General features: G+C 37.4%; 1 protein-coding gene across 1 annotated transcript in view; it reads left to right on the forward strand.

Moving 5' to 3' along the window:
- The window catches only part of COL4A3BP (collagen, type IV, alpha 3 (Goodpasture antigen) binding protein), an 85,800-nt gene that overhangs the window by 10,689 nt on the left and 57,042 nt on the right, over nt 1-18,069 (forward strand). Inside the window, exon 2 of the mRNA XM_009884301.1 lies at nt 2,988-3,122. Coding sequence (XP_009882603.1) covers nt 2,988-3,122 — 135 coding nt within the window. The remainder of the gene's footprint in view (nt 1-2,987; nt 3,123-18,069) is intronic.

The following is an 18,069-nucleotide window of genomic DNA, read 5'->3' on the forward strand; positions in this document are numbered from 1 at the left end:
CAGCCTTTAGTTCCAAGTATTGTAACAAGGCAATGACATGAAATACTCCCGCACCGAGAGATACGGGCGGTGGGGAGGAGCGGAAGGAAAATGGCACTAAAGCTTGTTTCCCTTTTTAAAAATAAACGTAGGGTTGTTTTTTGGTTTTGGGGTTTTTTTTCTCTTTTATCACTGAAAATGAGATGACTTGCAAGTATGCGTTGGGTGATACTAGGGGATATTATTTTTAGGAGTACTAGAAAGGTGAATATTGAGTTACTAAGTTTGAATGCAGATTTGTTTATTATTATTATTACAGAAAGTACCTTCAGAATAATGTTGGAATGTCTTTAAAATAAAACGACTATGTTTTGAATTTTCTTCCTGCCTTAGATGATAAGGCTGGGCACAAGCCAGTGTAGGAGGCACAGGACAGAGCTCATAAAGCAGCCCTGGATGCTGAGAGAACAGCCATAACAGGGCTAGTACACTTCTTTCTGTGAGGGACTCCGTGAACTCCTTCCAGCCTGAAAATGTTTCGAGTGCCAGAGTTGAGAGGAAGGGTCAGCAGACAAGAACGGCTTTCATTTGTAAGGTCCTGTCATCTAATAGTGGACAGGGGAGGGAGAGGATGAGATGGATGTGAGATGTTACAGTATTTAAAATGTTTTGGTTTACTGTAGTTTTATTGGGTTTTTTTCTGCTGCAAAATTTTCCTTTGATTAGATGCTTCCGTCACTAGAAACTTTACTGTTTGTTGGATGTAATTGATTTTTATATTGGAAAATTAAATACTTTATTAAGGCCAACTGCTGTTTCTTACTGGCATAGCAGGTGAAGCCGTGGCTTCTGACATTCTGTAGCTTAGGTATGTGCAAACTTTTTATTTTTCTGGATGATTATGCTGAATGTAGCTGACTCTGCCTTTCATGTGAGAACATGGGATGTAATCCGAACAGCCAAGTATGGTGAAACCTGTTGCCGTAAATATGCTTGAGGGATAAGTTTACCTTTTGTTAGTTGATGCCTCACTAATACTTGAGACAAACTAATTAGAATGAAATGGTAGCACACTAAACTTTCTACTGAGGAAATATCTATTTTTAATAACTGATTGTGTATAATTAAATTCTAAGGCTGCAGTTCTCTTGTGTGCTTTGTAGTGTTTCAGTTGTTCTGCCCTTTGGTAAAGAGAGAAGCTTTGAAGGAAATGAAGTAATTTTGTAATAGAAGCTTATTAGAAGTATGTCCTGCTGGTCTTTTTAAGTGTTTCAGAACTCTAGGGTTTTTTCCATTGTATTTCCTGCTAACAACTAAAAAGCCTTGAGGTGGATACAAAGAAAGAACTTCGATGTGGAAGAGTCTTTCTTGAAGCACAAGAATCTAGATGCTTGAAAGAACAGTCATATTTTCTTTGCCAAAACCTTGTGCCTACCCAGAATACTTAAAGGAGTCTCTTAATTCTTGGCACATTTTGATTGCAACAGCAAGTGTTGATTGCAACAGCAAACACAAGACTGACTGCTATATTTGTCTCACTTAACTCTGTCAGAGAAGGAAAGGTGCTTTCCTCTCTGTCCCTTGCTCTTTTGCACAAGATGACTTTGGACTCTGCCTTTCATATCTGGGAGGAGTTGGGAACATGAGAGATGGAAAAAGAGGAAGGCAGGAAATAATATACCTCCATGATCACTTGTGCTACCAGTTCATGTAGTGAGCACAGCTGAGGCTTTCTTTAAGAAATACTGAACTTAGAGATTTGATGTTTTAAGAGATCAAAAAGGGCTTTATCTTTGGAGAGCAAATCAAGGCCTTACCTACACTTGAAAATTGTTAGGAATTTCTCAGCTATAGAATTTGTTTTCCTTAGACCTCATCTTGTTATTACTAGGGCTGACATGTAGTTATGGGACATGCATTCACTAATACATGTAGTATAATGTGGAAGCGAGCCTGTTAGTCAGCTTTCTTCCACCTCATTTATATGTTACAAAATGATGAATAATGGTTAGACTTAAATGGTAAAAAGATCCTATTTCTCGGAGCTTTTTGTTGAAGGGCAGTTATGATCAAAGGAATGCCTGTATGATAAAATTATTTTCAATGCTTCTGTTTCCGTTTTAATCTAATTTAGTTTTAATCTAATTTATAATTTTTACACTGTGATTGAAGACCAAAGCACCACTGTATAGTCACAGTTACAGAACAGCCCTGATCCTCTATCAGTGTTGTTTGATTCTATGAAGTGCAGTTGGGAAGATGTTGCAAATACAAGGTTGATAACCAGAACTTTTAGTCACTTTTTATTAGCTCTCTGTAGGATAAATCCAGGACTTGTTCCTGGAATATCAGTCCCTAGAAAATTCTGAATAACAAAAGGATGATTGGATGTCTGCTGATAAGCAAGTGTCTTATTAATGAGGAAGTTGTTAGGAGTTAAAACCTAAAGCAATATTTATGGGCAATAGTAAATTGATAAAGAACTGTTTACTCCATGCGCTACAATAGTTATATACTATGCTGTGGGGTAATACTATGCTGTTTGTATTTTTATGAGGAGAACTAGGTAATTTACTAAAATCGTTTTGTAGAAATTAACTTTCATATGAAATAAATTATATCATGTTCTACTTAAGTTTGGCTTTTGGTCTAACTCCATATTTTAAATCAGGTGGCTAAACTCACCTTAGTGATTAATGTTGGATCCCCCCCCCCCAATTTGTGTTATCAGTATGTTTATTACCTTTATTTTAACTGGCCTTGGCCATGCACTTGCAATCAAGACATCTGTTTACTTGTTGTTCATTTGAAACAACTGGCTTTTAGTACCTTTAGGAGTTTGTAAAATTATTTTAGGAGCTCTGAGCAGAATAAAGTTCTGAGTTGGGAAGAACTTTTAAAAATAAGTTGTTTTTTTCTCTTGGTCCTTGAAAGCCTGACAAGTAGCAGCCACATTGTCTTTTATTGTTATTTTTCTATTAGCTGATCTTTGGATTTTTTTTTTACAGTGGACCAACTACATTCATGGGTGGCAGGATCGGTGGGTAGTTCTGAAAAGCAACACACTCAGTTATTACAAGTCTGAAGATGAAACGGAGTATGGCTGCAGAGGCTCTATCTGTCTGAGCAAGGCTGTGATTACAGTAAGTGCTATTTCATTATTGCCATCTCTTCATGTTTTGAGGTGTTACATATTTGTAGGCTAATGTCTGGTGAAAGCAAACATGGGTATGGCAAATTCTATTCAGTCATCTATTATGAAAATTAGTGGTATCAGGGAACACTGTGGAGCAGGGCAAGGAGTTCCTAATAAGAAAACAAGCTGTTCTCATTTGTGGCTGCAGTAAGCAGCTTTTCATCTCTTATGTTAGAGGTTTCTGTGGGTAAGGATACAGTTTGCCTGTGGAGGCGGCAAAGTTTTTCCAGGGGTTGGCCTAAGACCCCAGACCAGCTTCCCAAAGTGGGTACCAGCTGTCAGTCTTTGCACTAAAGAGAGAAGATAGTAGTTCTTTGACTGTACTTTCTGAACATGACTCCGTAGAACATGTCCAAAAGAAAATGTTTTACCACATGCTTCTTCCTCTGAACAAGTTAGTGTGTTGCTGGTTTTGTCTAATGCGAAAAGATCTATTATTACACTGGTAAGAATAAAAAATCTACGTATAAGTGAAATCTCATGAAGATGAATTGGCCTTAGAAGATAAAGAAAAAAATCTGCTTTTTGTGGCTTTCATAATTATGTATTAATTATGAATAATGCTTGCCAAAAAGTATGCTGTAGCTTTTCTGTGTTACTGTTAGTCAGTCCAGTTATGTGATTTGGGGAAAAAATAGCTGGACTTCTGTGTAGCACACGAGTTAACGTACAGTAGGAATGTAGAGCAATAACGTCAAATCTTACTATATATGTTCTTATTCCACCAGCTGTGTTTGGTTTTTTTTAAACTGAATTAAGGATGACAAATGAGAACTTTTCTTTCTTACTAATAGTCAGCTTACAAATATAATTTTATTAAACACGTCTTGGGTTGAAAAACAAAAGACTGGATAGATTACATCAACTATGCATTTTGGAAAAAAGCTTGTGAAGAAAAAGCAGATTTTTACATTCAGATGTCTGACAGGTATTGTAGTCATCTAAAAATTAAGACAGATCACCTCATTTATTTTAAAAATCTTTTTTAAACAGCTTATACTCTTAAAACTTACTCAAGATTGGACTTACTCAGGTATACATGCTGCACAAAAAACAGTCTCTAGGAATTATGATTTAAGTGTACTTTTGTCAGTCTGTAGTAGTACCAGCCTCTGATCAGTACTTCCAAAAATGTCTCAAGTTCAGTAGCAAGAGGCTTAACATGCCAACCAGGCAGAGACAGGAAGGTGGTGGCAACGAGGCAGGCCAAGGGACATCTGGAAGCATGCTGTTGAGCACATCTCAGCAGCCTGAATTCCAGTTGTGGTGGCAGAGTGAGAGATTATAGTGATGCTGCTATTGCTGCTGGAATGTTTTGGTACATTGCACTTTGTGAAGGGAAGTTGGCAAGCTTATCTTCTGACTAGGAAGCATGTAACACTGGAACTTCTTACAGATACCTTTTTTTGCTCTTCTATCTGGCAACATCTGGTAACATGAAGTTGAATCATTGCATTTTTTTTTAGTTCTTGAATTTTTTGCAGACATTAAGAAAAACTACAGAGTTTAAGAAAGAATGAAAAGTGAGCACATTTCTAAAAGTTAATCTGATATTTTAGTTGTTCCATTTTCATTCAGGCTCATGCTTTGTGAGTAGTATTTGACAGTTTAATTGCTTGATTGTGGCTTGAGATGGCATCTCTGAAACCTAGTAAACTGGTGTTAATTATTTCTAGCTGCAGTTAAAGTGATTGTTGTGCAAGTATTAGAGTTTCAGGAATACTTTTGGATCATTTTATGTCTCTAGGATATAGAAATTTACTTTTGACACTGTCACAATTATTCTCTCTTATTTTTCAGGAGTTCTTCTACTAAGCCACAGTTTCTAGCATGAATACCTCTGGTTTCATAGTTGTTTGGTAGCAATTTTTTTTTAACCTATGTTTTCAATAGAAAATTAATTCTGCTCAAAGATAAATGTTTAAAGCACATAGTTAATCTTTAATTTCATGTCCTTGTAATGTCTTACCTAACTATAAGCTTACTAGCATGTATTTAAATGCATAGGAGAACATGAATAGCTGATGAAATAAAATGTTGAGATGATACTGTGTGAAAACTGCTTTTGCTGTCAGTGGAACTTAACTCTTTACTGTATGTCGTGTGATTACTTTGGTAGAGAGGACAGTCAGGTTTCTTACTGGCTTAATATTCAGTAGGACTGACTTGATGTAGTTGGAATCTTAATCTTGAATATTTTTCAACAGTTTTTCACTGTACTGGAAGTTTAGTTTTCCTTGATCTTGCTGATCCAGAGTCAGGCATAGTAAGTACCTATCGCCTAACCTGGTGTATTTCAGTAAGTTTTCATTCAGTACGAAGCAGGACACGAGTGGTATGAGATGGTGTTGATGGCCATAATGTTTCCTTGTAGGATTTTCATTAAGGCTGCTTTTAGGCACTCAGATTAGGTATGCACGTTTGTATTCAACAGGGAATGTAATGATTTTCTGTGTGTGTAAATAATGCTACTAGTAGTATAGAATGTCTGTGTTTTGTTGATGTATAAGCACAAAGCTGTCATTGAGTAGTCTTACTGTACTTCTAGCAACAAAGATTGCCCTAATGATAAGTCATAGTATTGAGACATGAATGTTGTATTCAGAAAGCTGCAGTTGCTTCTGCTCTTGTTTTATTATTCCTATCACATTGGGCAGAGATTGATAGATGGATAATTCTACAGGGTTATTTTACAAGAAGACACTTGTCTCTCCCTTCTTTATTTAATGAGGAAGACTTGGTAAATTAGTTTCTTAAAATAGCTTCTTCGGGTATTTCAAATATAAAATTATAATGTCATCCCTCCAAAACAGGCAGGTTCCTGTGACAATAGTCTTTAATTGAATGAAAAAGATGGGGTCTGGTTGGACTACTTGCTATATTAACCACTGGGACCAAAAAGAGCTGATTTTTCTTCTGGAATAGAGGACTAAAGGATGAATATTTATTGTATACTCACTGGATTACATCAAGTAATGAACTGTCAAGAACTCGCCATGTGAATTAAGTTATGGGGGAGGACAATGACAGTCAATACATGACTCTGAGTTGCGTTTAGCCAGATAAGGAAAAACATCTTGAAGGTGTTTAATTGGTTTATAACAGTATGGAGGCTTGAACTCAAGTCAAAAGTTCTGCTGTGTGGTCCAGGGATGAGAAGAAATTATAGGTATCCTAAAAAGATATACACAGATTTAAGCTTTATTATGTTAATCTAGCCTGGACATCCTAAATTACTGCTGTAATTGTTTGTGAAAGCCAGATGGTGTTTTTTAAATATACCCTTCCTTACTATAAAACTCTGTAGTTCTTTCATTCCTACAGTCAAACTTTCAATGGGGACTTCTGTGTACACGGTTAGGAGTGGGTGGTGATGGCAGTCCTGTAGGGGTGGATCTGTGGGATTCAGCTTTGGAATTGGAAGGGCTAGGCTCTGTCATTAAAAGAACAAACAGAAATGCTCTGTCGAGCTGGAAGTCCAACTTCCAGGCAAACTGGCCTTTCAGCTTGTACTGTCTTTTCCTTGATTACTGTGCCTGTTCTGATAGTGCCACTGTGGCTTTTGTACAGAGTGACTTGCACTAACTCATGCAGTCACAGCGTGATGCATCAAGAATAACGTGGTATGCATGGAATAACTTAAGCTGGAAGGGAACTCTTGAGGTCATCTGCTCTGCCCCCTGCTGCAGGCAGTCTCACAGAAAGGCCAGCACTAATTTAATCCTGGTGGTAATTTATATTAATAGAGTTTGAAAGTTGTTTACAGATCTGAACAGTGAAGTGTTTATCTTGTGAGTTCTATGTTTTTTTCCAGAAAGAATTTGGCTAGTCAGGATAGCTCTTCAGTATGGATCCATATGGAGAATCTTGAAAAATGCTTAGAGAAATGTCATGCTTGGTAAATTTTAAGAATGTTTAAACTCAGCCATGTGTGAACCTTGTATTTTTTTGTCACTAGAGGTGACTATGTTTACAGGAGGAGTTCCAAAAGCTGGTGTTTCACCTTAAACTTCTACTTTTCTTCGGATAGGATTCATACTTCCCATGTTGTTCTAATCCAGTGGTTGATCTTCATCTTCCTTTCTGTACATATTGTTTATGTAGAAAAATAGGCAATAACTGTGATGCAATGATTTTCCTTGGTTTTGGTTGTACTGTAATGATGCATACTCAAGTCAAAATCTTAATGGAAACATTCTATTGGTTATTAGTATCTTTTTTTTTTTTTAGAACACTGTGTTTTTATTGTCTTGTAAAGAAGTGTTTAGACAGTTCTGTGGAAGTATCTGGACCGGCATTGAGCAATAAATTCAGTTTGCGTAATGGAGATATTTTCAGTAAACTAGTTTGTTTTTTTTCCAGAAACAGTAATTAAAAAGCACTGTTGCTTTATGAAGGCAGTAACGATGTTTTATGTTAAGATATGAGTTGCAAGTCATTTCCCTTCAGAATGGACTTCTGAAAGGGTGGATTTCTTGAGTATCTATTGTTAATATCTTGGAGCTCAGTATAGGCAAGAAGATAGAAAACTGAAGTCTTCCTGAGAGAGACAGCTTAGTGAATTGTCTTAGTTTAAATTGCTCTTGTGAAGAACTTAATAATTATTCATGTTATAAATTAGTGCTGGTATAAACATGTGTTCTGGTTTACAAGAAGAACAAAAACATGACGCGTGAAAGAGCTAAACAGGCACTTTCCAAAGCTTCTCATTTCCTTACACATAGTCTGAAGAAAGAGTGAGATGGTTCTTTCTAGTAATCAGCTGCTAATAATAAAAAAAAACTTACCCCACCTTTTAAAGATAGATAGTTGAACAGCCACCCTTCCTCACTGTAGCGGTATTTGTGGTTTATTTGTATCATGACACTGGCCACCATTAATAATTTGGCACTCATGAGAGGAAGTACAGATTGGCATTTTAAAAAATAGATTGACAAGTTAACAGAGTATGATTCATGCATTTGTCAATTTAAAAAGATACAGAAGCTTCCTTTGAAACCTTTTTTCACAGAAACTTTAAACTCTACAAATATTTAAGTTTAAGAATAAAGATGTGTATTTTTAATTGAAAGAGGTGTCAGTGCTAGACAAATAATAGTATTATTTAAAATACTTGTAGCTTGAAGAATCATGTCTTGCAAAACAGACTAAAAAGTTTACCTTGACATTAGCAGTACATTGGCATGTTTCTTTTAAACTTTATAAAATGTGAAATGTAACAGTATTTCAGAAGCAGTTGGAGTGGTAGCTTACAGAAGTTGACCCACTTGGAGGACTAATGTGGGTAAACTTGGATTTGCTTTTTTCTAGCTACTGCTCTACACTTTGATCTTGCTAACAGACCTGCTTGTGATAAAAGAATGATATAATTGCAGTTTTTATCTACTGATAGGTTTGATTCATTCTGTTGCTAGTTAAGTTGAATGGGAACTGATAGCTCTTAGTTCATGAAAGCTGTTATTAAAAAGGCTAAACTATAAATCTGTGCCCTGGGCAGAAATACCATAGCAGCAAATTTGTAATAATTGCTAATTGCATGTGAAAATATTGTTTCCAACTGTCTGAGGTTGGAAAACAATCTGTTTTAGTATGAAGTGATGAGCATTTAATTAAATAATTCATTTTCTGTAATTTGATGAAGTGCTTCCTCAGCCTTAATTGCTACTAAAAAGATGACCTGGGTAAACTAAGACATAGAATACAAGCCCTAACTAGATAGGGGTTTACTTAGGACACTTGGCAACTGGTACTTTTAGTCTTTGGTGTGTTGCATAAATAATCAATTAGCTAAATCCAGAGTGGTGGAAAATCTTGGCTAAATGGGAGAGAAATCTGAACGGATGTTCTAGGCAGAGGCAGGTGTGGTCAGGAATGCTTACTCATATGCGAAAGGCCCAAAGTGATTGTATTCTGTAGAAGAAAATGCCAAAGAGCAATAGGAGAGTGAGGGAGAGAGAGGGAGTTGATGCCGAGGAGATGTCGACACTTGGCCAATGCTGGCGCAGCAGGCACAAGTTGATTGGAACGTGGGATTCTCCTGGACAATTATTTTTAGTGTTCACATCCTCTGTACAAATTTGTATGTGTCTTTGAGTTATCTGAACCAGCAATGAATACGTTAATGTTCAAAGTGAAAATGTCAGAACACTGACCTGTATTTATCAAAGTGTTACAGAGGGCTAATATCCTTGGGAAGCAAAAAGCAGTTCTTTGTCAGGTGGAGAAATGGAAGATTTCTTCCTTAGTATGTATTGAGGAAATTAAGTCAGAAGTGGAAAAATACACATCTATATCAGCTCAGGTGAGACTATTCTTTATATTATAATGAAGAATTCCATAATAATTAAGATGTCAAAAAAACCAATAACATATATTAACCAAATATTTTAGGATTACTTAATATTGCTGAAGAATTCAGCCTTAGTACTTGAATATAATAATCTGTTACAACACACTTGAAATAAGGGCTGTAATCCAACATAACTTCTGTCAACTTTTTATTATCAATTAGAATATCATTCCCCCACTTTCCTTTTTCTTTTGAGAATTATTTAAATTTTAACAGTGTTTATGATTTGACATCTACTTCAGGATCATAATTCCTGCCCATGGTTTCTATCGGAGCACTTTCATCCTGTGGAGCATTTCTCATGGATGCTATACCAAGCCTTAAATAATTCTAGTGTTTGCATTTGGGGTTAAAGCTATGATTTTATGCTTCAGCAAATTTTCCTGAGGTATTCACAGTCCTTATTCTTGCTCAATCTGAATTTCTATGCATCTTCATAAGATTGACTTATAGTTGATTTACTGTTAATGGATACAGTTGGTTCATATGTTACCCCCCTCTGGCGTTTTAGTGTTGCTCAACAGTCCTGCTAGGCAACCTGCTGTTGTTCTGTCTGTGATCTGTCTTGTGATAGCCATTAATGACATTTTTAACATCTCTATTGAGGATTTGTATAATACCAGACCTCACTTTCTGGTATGCATTCCTAGAATGCTAAGTAAAAAGGTCAGAACAGTCTTTTTTATCTACTAATGTGCAGCTGCACCAGACCATCTCCTGTTTTGCTGCTTCCTAAAGTTGGTCGCTTACCACCCTTTCACTTCTGTTCATACACTCAGAATAGTTCTTTACACATGACTACGTTAATGTTGTTTCTGCTTCTCCCAGTTCAATCTTTTTGCCTCCTCCTTTAGGCATGTGCTTTGGTTGCTGCTTTTGCCACGTTCCTCATGAGTTCCAGTTTATGTGGATTAGATCAAGTACTCTGTCTGACTTCAGCCACTTCCTAGTCTGTTTAGTGTGTCTTTCCACTCAATTGAAGTCCACCATTCCTCAATTAAGAGGACCAGTTTGAACAGAAATTGCTACCCCATCTCTCCAGGCACTTAGCCCAGATTGTATTGTGACTAGTTCTAATATATTCTTAAAGCTTTTTAAGTTGCTCTCTTTTAAGGAAAGAAGTTCTTTTTCTTAAGCTCTTTTTAAGCTCTTTCACAACTAAATACGTGTGAATGTATAGATCTCTATGTACACAAAATATAGTTAGATAGCTATGATGGGAGAGTTTAGACTGACAGATCAGGTGAGTTTTAAACTTAAGAATTAAAGCTTTTAGGCTGTCTTTCATTGGCAACATGCCTTGTGCTTATAATTAGTTCTTACACATTGTTAATTATCACTATGTATTTGTTCTTACACACTAACCATTATAATTATGTATTCAAAGCAGTCAGTCTTATATCTGACTTAGTCCTATGTTAGCTGTAAGTATGCAGTACCATGTAGCCAGTACCATAATAGTTAGCCTGATATCTTTGTTCTTGATGGTCCTGGTTTCTGAGGTCAAGGTGACCTGACTGAAGAGCAGTTCAATAAGGGGTGGGGGGAGGTGGATGACAGGACAGGGACAAAATTGAAGTAGGCATCTTCTTTGGCCAACCTGTCACTCCTCCATTTAGGATCTTTTATAACCATGTTTTATAAAATGATTGAGGCTCCTGGTCCTGGACTGTATGTCTTGTGATGCTAGGGAGGTGTTACTTTCCCAGGCTGCAGTAGGTGCCTTTCCCTGTTGTTCAGCTGTTTGGGTGTTTTTCCCTTGTGCCGATGCTGCTGCTGAGAGCAAAAACAGCTTTCCCAGCTCAGGAGGCTGCACTTTTCCAGTGACTGTTAATGAGTTGTTTATGGTTCTGGGGCTTCTGCTTTTAGAACGTGTCGATGTTTTCAAGACCTTTGTTATCTCATGTTTAAATTGTATGTGCTAATAAGAGACACCTGGTACCAAGGTCTAGTTCACAGAGCCAGTTTTCATAACAAGTTGATAATGAGCCTTACAGATCAGGACTGGGGCCTTGCATAGTTAGCATAAGGTCTGTTGCTAGTAATGTTAATACTGCATTTATAGAAATGCTTATACAGTTGTACTGTATTAAGTTGCTTATGTTTGGATTCAAACCAAGCTAATCGTAAGTCTTAGTGTGCTGCTTTCACAGGTACAGCAGGCCCCTGCTTTAGCTGCAGCTCTGCTGCTTTCATAGGATGGGAGCTCCCCATTCCCATCACTGTGAGTCCGAGTCGAGAGTGCTGTACTGTGCCAGCTCAACATAGTGTTGCAAAGCATGGCTTTTGTCTTAGAGCACAGTATGTTTTCTGAGTGTTGCCTCCTGGTTTTCTTCTGAAATCCATATGGTACTGTTGCTGCCTTTGGGTCTTCCGTGGCATGCTGCAGTACATAGTATGAGATACAGCAAAGCTAATCAGTACAGAAATAGTGATTTGGGGGGATAGCAGTGTATAAGTGATTTCTGCTCCTATATTTGACTGTCCTATAAAAATAAACTTTTTAAAAAGTGACACACGGGGTTTCTGCATTCTCTAAAGTCGATACAAAGTTGCTGTGCTTACTGGCTGATTAATGACTCTAGCATCTTGCTGTGTATGATGGGATTCCTAATGAGTTTAATTTGGTGATTTCAAATCAATTCTAAGCTGATGTATTTGCAGGTGATATAGTTATTTTTTTTTCCATGGCTAATGCATTATGCCAGTGGATAATGCAAATATTTTGCTCCTAATGCAGAACTGAGAAGCATCATACACATTTTTCTGCAGGGGCCTCAGTTCTTTAGTTTGTTTCCCACCAAAGTGACAACATACATGCTTCCATTTCCAGTATCTTGTATCCTGGAGTTATTAACTGATAGCTAGTTCTAAAGGCAAGTTCTTACGACTTCAGTAAAGTTTAGGTTTCTTCAGACTGTGTTCAAACAGGACAGGCCCATTAATTGTATCTGGATTTCTCATGGTCTGTGTCTAAATCTGTTAATAACCCATCACTAATCCATGGAGCTCTTAAGTAGCGTATCCACAGTCACTCATGGATCGCTTTACGCAATGGCTGTGCACACATGCTGGTTTACAAATATTTCAGTCTTTCCCTCATTTCTTCTAATAACACTGTGCCATTCCTTGTCTTTCACCAAAGTTTAGCTGATATTTCAAGTGCACATTTGTTATATGCCAGATCTTGGTATTACAAGTCATTGGTTTTTCAGTAGGCAATTAGGAATAGCATGAGTCAGAGGTGTGTTTACATATAAATCAATACAGTGTGACTTGATACCACATAGTATTTCCACATTATTGACAGGGAAATCATTGGATAAAATATTAATTAACAAATCAGGTACTGTAAGACTATAGGGTAGTTGATTCCCCACAAAAAATCTAAACATTACTTTCATATGATCACTCCTATATCTGAACCTGTCTGCTGGGTGTGCAGAAAACCACCTTGACCAAGTTTGCTTTTGAGGACCGTAGGTTTCAGATTTTAAATGTGGTTTCACTGCCGAAGTAACACATAGAATATATGCTTCTAGATTTTTAAAAGGTGATTTTCAGATGAGAGAGCTTCTTTGCAATGGCTGCTAATTTTAATGGCCACTTTGCAATGACCAAGCTAATTTTAAAGTTTGCATAGCATGCTAACAAGTTAATAATAAATTCTGCTTAGCATGCTTCTGCTTTCGTGGGTGCAGTGGGCCTCTACTTTAGCTAGATTTTGGAATGATAAGATAATTACTATTTAAAAGAAAAATTGGTGTTGGAAGGCATTTTGAAAGGCAAATATCCTAACCTAAGACCTGAAGTGAAATATTCAGGTAGTAGAAAAGAGTGTAAAAATACTTACTAGGCTTTTATCTTTTCAAGCCTATTTTCTTGGTAAGATTTTTCTATATGTGTAAATGTGCCATTATGAGAAAGTTTTTTCTTTTTAATGTAGTAATGAGCAACCAATTAGATGTCCCATGCTTTGCCACCTAAAAGGATAATCTCTGTTTTGGTAGGCACGAAGCTGTTATGTTTGCTTGCTTGTTTGCAAAAATGTTTTCCTATTAAAAAAAAAAAAAAAAAAAAACCAACAAACCCCCAAAAAACCAACTAGCCAGCTGATGTAACTAAAAAGAATAGCAGCAAGGAAAGGCAAGGCATCCTAGTCCAATGTTTCTATTAGGTTTTGCCTGGATTTTTTAATTCAGAAAGGGAAATCAGAATTTTGTGTTGTGAATTTTGGCTGACCCTAATTCCCCAGGTTTGTGGATCTACTGGGATGGGGGGGGACTACAAATAAAATGAAGTAGAACTTGCAACATCTCTTGGGTTTTCAGAACGTTTTTAATAAAATGTATTATAAGAAATGAACGCTTCCTCTAAGTTGCTCTACTGTGAGACTTACATCTAGAATAGTTAATGATATTAAAACTAAACCCTTGCAAAATTAAAGTAATGACTTTATTTAGTAATTGTAATATTTGTACTCCCAAAGCCAAGTGCCTTCAAAAATAACTTGTAGAGACAAGAGGATCTTGATGGACCCTTATTGGGGTGGGTGTCCATGGCAAGGGTGGGGGCATTGGGCATGGACATTTCCAGCCAACCCAGCACAGGGCACTGCTGAGCCCCTCCACCGCCCTGGTGACACCCCAAGATAAACACAGTTAAAGGGCAAAAATGCTGCTCAGCAGTGTGTGAGAAAGAGGAGGGAAAAGTGTGAGAAACAGCCATGCAAACACCGAGGTGAGAGCAGGAAGAGGGGGAGGAGGTGCTGTAGGTGCCCAGCAGAGACCCCCCCCACCCCACCCCCCCGCAGCCTCTGGAGCACAGCACTGTGCAGCCGGCTTTCCCTGCAGCCTGTGGCAGGGACCACACCAGACCAGATGTCCACACTGCAACCTGTGGAGGTTCCTACCATAGCAGCTGGATATGCCTTGAAGGAGGCTGTAGCCTGTGGAGAGCCCATGCTGGAGCACGTTTACCCTGAAGGACTGCAGCCATGGAGAAGATCCATGCTGGGCAGGGCAAGAGTGTGAGGAAGGACGGTCAGAGTTAAAGCATTATGAACTGACCACAGCCCTCGTTCCCCATGCCCTTGTGCTTGTGGTTTTAGTTTTGTCTTTGTTTCTCACCATCCAACTCTAATTGGCAAGAAATTAAATTAATTTTCACCAAGTCAAGTCTGTTTTGCCTACGTTGGCAGTAGGTAAGTGATCTCCCTGTCTTCACCTTGACCCACGAGCTTTTGATCTTATTTTCTCCCCCTGTACAGCTGAGGAGGGGGAGTGAGAGAACGGCTGGGTGGGGGTCTAGCTGCCAGCCAGGGTCAAGCCAACACAGTAATCTAGAGACTCATTATAGACATAGATTGTAGTTAATGTGCTTCTTTGAAAGAGTAAGAGGGGACAAGGATTGCTGTCAAGCAGAGGGAGGATTTTGCTGTGTGCTCAAACTTTGAAAAAGGAAGAAGTTTCTAGAGGAAAATTGCACTGATGATGCTCACTCAGAGGAAATAATATCAAGGAAGGATACGAGGAGGAATGGACCATTTGGAATAGCAGTGGTCAGGCTGTATACTGAAAAATAAGCTGTGACTCCAGAAAGAAATATGCTAACTTGACTCAGTACTTCTCCTTAGTATTTAATAGGGCACAACCCCTGGTATTTTTAGACCTGTCTTGTAAGATTCTTAACAAGCATGGTGTTCATTGGTAAAACACATATTTTGATTCAACTGATTGAGAGGATTTTTTCATTTATGACATCAAGTACTATTCACCACATAGAATATAACTTTAAAATCATCTGTGTGGTACTTCATTTCACTACCTTTTCTGTTCAGTGGTTTTTCAGAAGTTAGCACTTTTTCAGCCATTTTGAATTTTGTAGGGAGGGGACATAATTCCTCTACAGTTTGGATCTGTCATGAATTAAATGCTTTAGAAAAATTATTTTAAGATGTGCAGTTTTTGAAACTTGGCTGAGGTTTTTCACTTGCTTTTTTTTCTAGCTGAATAATCACAGCATTTGCCAATTCCAAACTGGTTTTACATGGGAGCTGAAACACAGTTTTCATGTGTACTTTTAAAATTAATTCCTTCAATCATACAGCACAAATCTTCAAGTAAACTTTTTATATTTGGGGTTTTATTAGCACCTTGACATAAGTACATATAGAAAGTATTCATACAAGTTTTCCTTCCTGGCATCAGATAGCTTCTTTTTTTAATTGCTCCCACAGTCAAAATACACACTTTGGTGTTACACTCGCTTCTCAATAACTGCAGTGCTTTTCTTATTTTAATACACGTTGCTTACTGAAAATGGTGGAGTGAAGAGATCTTTATTTTAATTTGATTTTTTTACCTGCTACTTTAGCTTTCACTAGCTTCCCCTTTTTCTACTGCGTCAATAAGCTACTTAAGGTCCTCAGTGTCATATTTCTATAGCTCATCATGCAAGATGTGACATGTTCTCTCTGTTTAACATGTGGTAGTGGTTTTGTCCATTGCTTCCTAAATTGTCAAATACATGTCTCTCCCTTTGTCCAGTTTTCAGCCTCCTGCTGTGAGGATGTTCCCTTGCTTATGTGTGAACACAGTCCCCTTTTGAACTTCTGTCTGCTTCAAAAGTAATACCATGTTATAGATGCAATTTAGCATATTCTGGTAATTGCTTATCCCCTTCTATTCCTTTTTTGTCCTATACACGTTATCCCGGAATGATCAGCTGGATTTCCTCTTGGAAACTGGAGAGGATAGAGGGGGTTTTTGCATTTGAGTGAATATGTCCAGGTCCAGAACCTATTGAATGACCTATGAGAACATACAGGCCCGTCTGGACATCTTGGTATGTGGTAACTGCTCTGAACTCCTTTTTTTTTTTTTTTTTTTTCTCGAGGAAGTGGTAGTTTGTTCAGGTACTGTGTAACTGGAGGATATCAGGAAGTTGCAGGATGGTGCAGAAGGGATGCTTCTTCCTGAATTCTATGGGAATGATGGAAAAACTAATCCACAAATCAGCAGATAAATTGTACCTTGTGTTGTAGAAAAGCGATGCTGTTAATGTGGGAAAAGATAGTGTATGCAGCTCTGAGTGGCAAACATTGGTTATGATAGCCTGGCTTGCGTCTCACTTTCCAGGATATAACTTTTCATGTCCACTTTTGTAAGATATATTTAAGTTGCAATTTGTGGAAACTGCTATCTTTAAAAGATTTTTCAGGCTTGTGAGTGTGAAGATGCTTGCAGATAGACATCAGAGTTGCAAAGTGGTATTCCAGTACTGTCCCATTAGATGAAGCAAAAGACAAAATGTACGATATTCTGAGTGGAGGAGAAGTGAGATCTTGGAGTTGTTTGTCCCTATACATGTCCTATTTGCAAAAAACAGAACAAAACAACAAAGAACTGTAAGCATGGGTTACAGCATTTGCATCAGTGAAATAAATTAGAAACTCTCGGTTTGATTACACAGATTTTAATTCATTTTCTCAATTTTCGATTAAGTAACTTTTGGCTGACGCCATCCTCAAGCCTACTGGGAAAAAAAGAATGAGGATTTCTGTTAACTTGCTTTCAGTCTGTGCTAATGACTGAAAGCTAAGTGAGCTTCAGAGGAATTTGTATCATCATTTGGTCTTTTCCCTTAAGAGAATTTTGTAAAACCTAATTAACTACACCAAAAGGCACCACTTTTACATAATGCCTTTTCTAAAACAATTATTTCCTCACAATTTTGCAATAGTTTTATTAGAGGAAATAAAACAGGTAGTACTTAATACTGACCTTCATTGTAAAATTACTCTTATGTAGTTCTCTTACAAGATTTTATGGCTGTGATAACTCAGTCTACAGAAAAGTAAATAATGTGGTGCTCTAGCAGGGTGGATGAGACTTAGCATTAGAGGTTTTTGGAATCTGGCTTAAATATGACTGGAATCTGGAAATTCAGTAATTGTATTCAGCAGCTGAACAGGTGTTAACATTTAACCATGCACAAAATTTATGTGCTAAAATCAATACTAAATTTTTCTTAATCTTGTATAAAAACAGTTACTGGAATCACAAAAAGAATAAAAACTCCTATGTCAATGCTTAAGGGTTAAATAGCTTTGTACTGCTGAATTAGGTAAGTACAATGCTTGTTTTCACTCAGTTAATATATGTTGTTATAGTGTATAACATTCCCATATTTGTAAAATGCAGTTATCTTCATAGCAGTATGTGTTATTGTTTTGTTAACAGCTGCAAACTGGTGGAGTCAGGCTAGATACCAGCCTCTGTTGCATTTATGCTAGTGACATTCATGTCTGAGAGAACTGAAGAACCATGGTTCTTGTTTTCTGTAGGCCTCTGTTATTTGTCTTGTGTCCTAGTGCACTGCTTGGTATTTTCTTAATACAAATACATTCAAAATTTTAAAATAAATTGACTGTAGGTAAGTTTTAGTTCTTCAGTGGAAATTGCAGCACAAGTACACTTTAATATTTGTGATGTGGAGACTTAGTTGGGTCTACTATGGACTGTCCTAGCCTTCCTCTGTAGGG

Source organism: Charadrius vociferus, unplaced genomic scaffold, assembly GCF_000708025.1.
Source record: "Charadrius vociferus isolate BGI_N301 unplaced genomic scaffold, ASM70802v2 scaffold183, whole genome shotgun sequence".
NCBI classification, from domain to species: Eukaryota; Metazoa; Chordata; class Aves; order Charadriiformes; family Charadriidae; genus Charadrius; species Charadrius vociferus.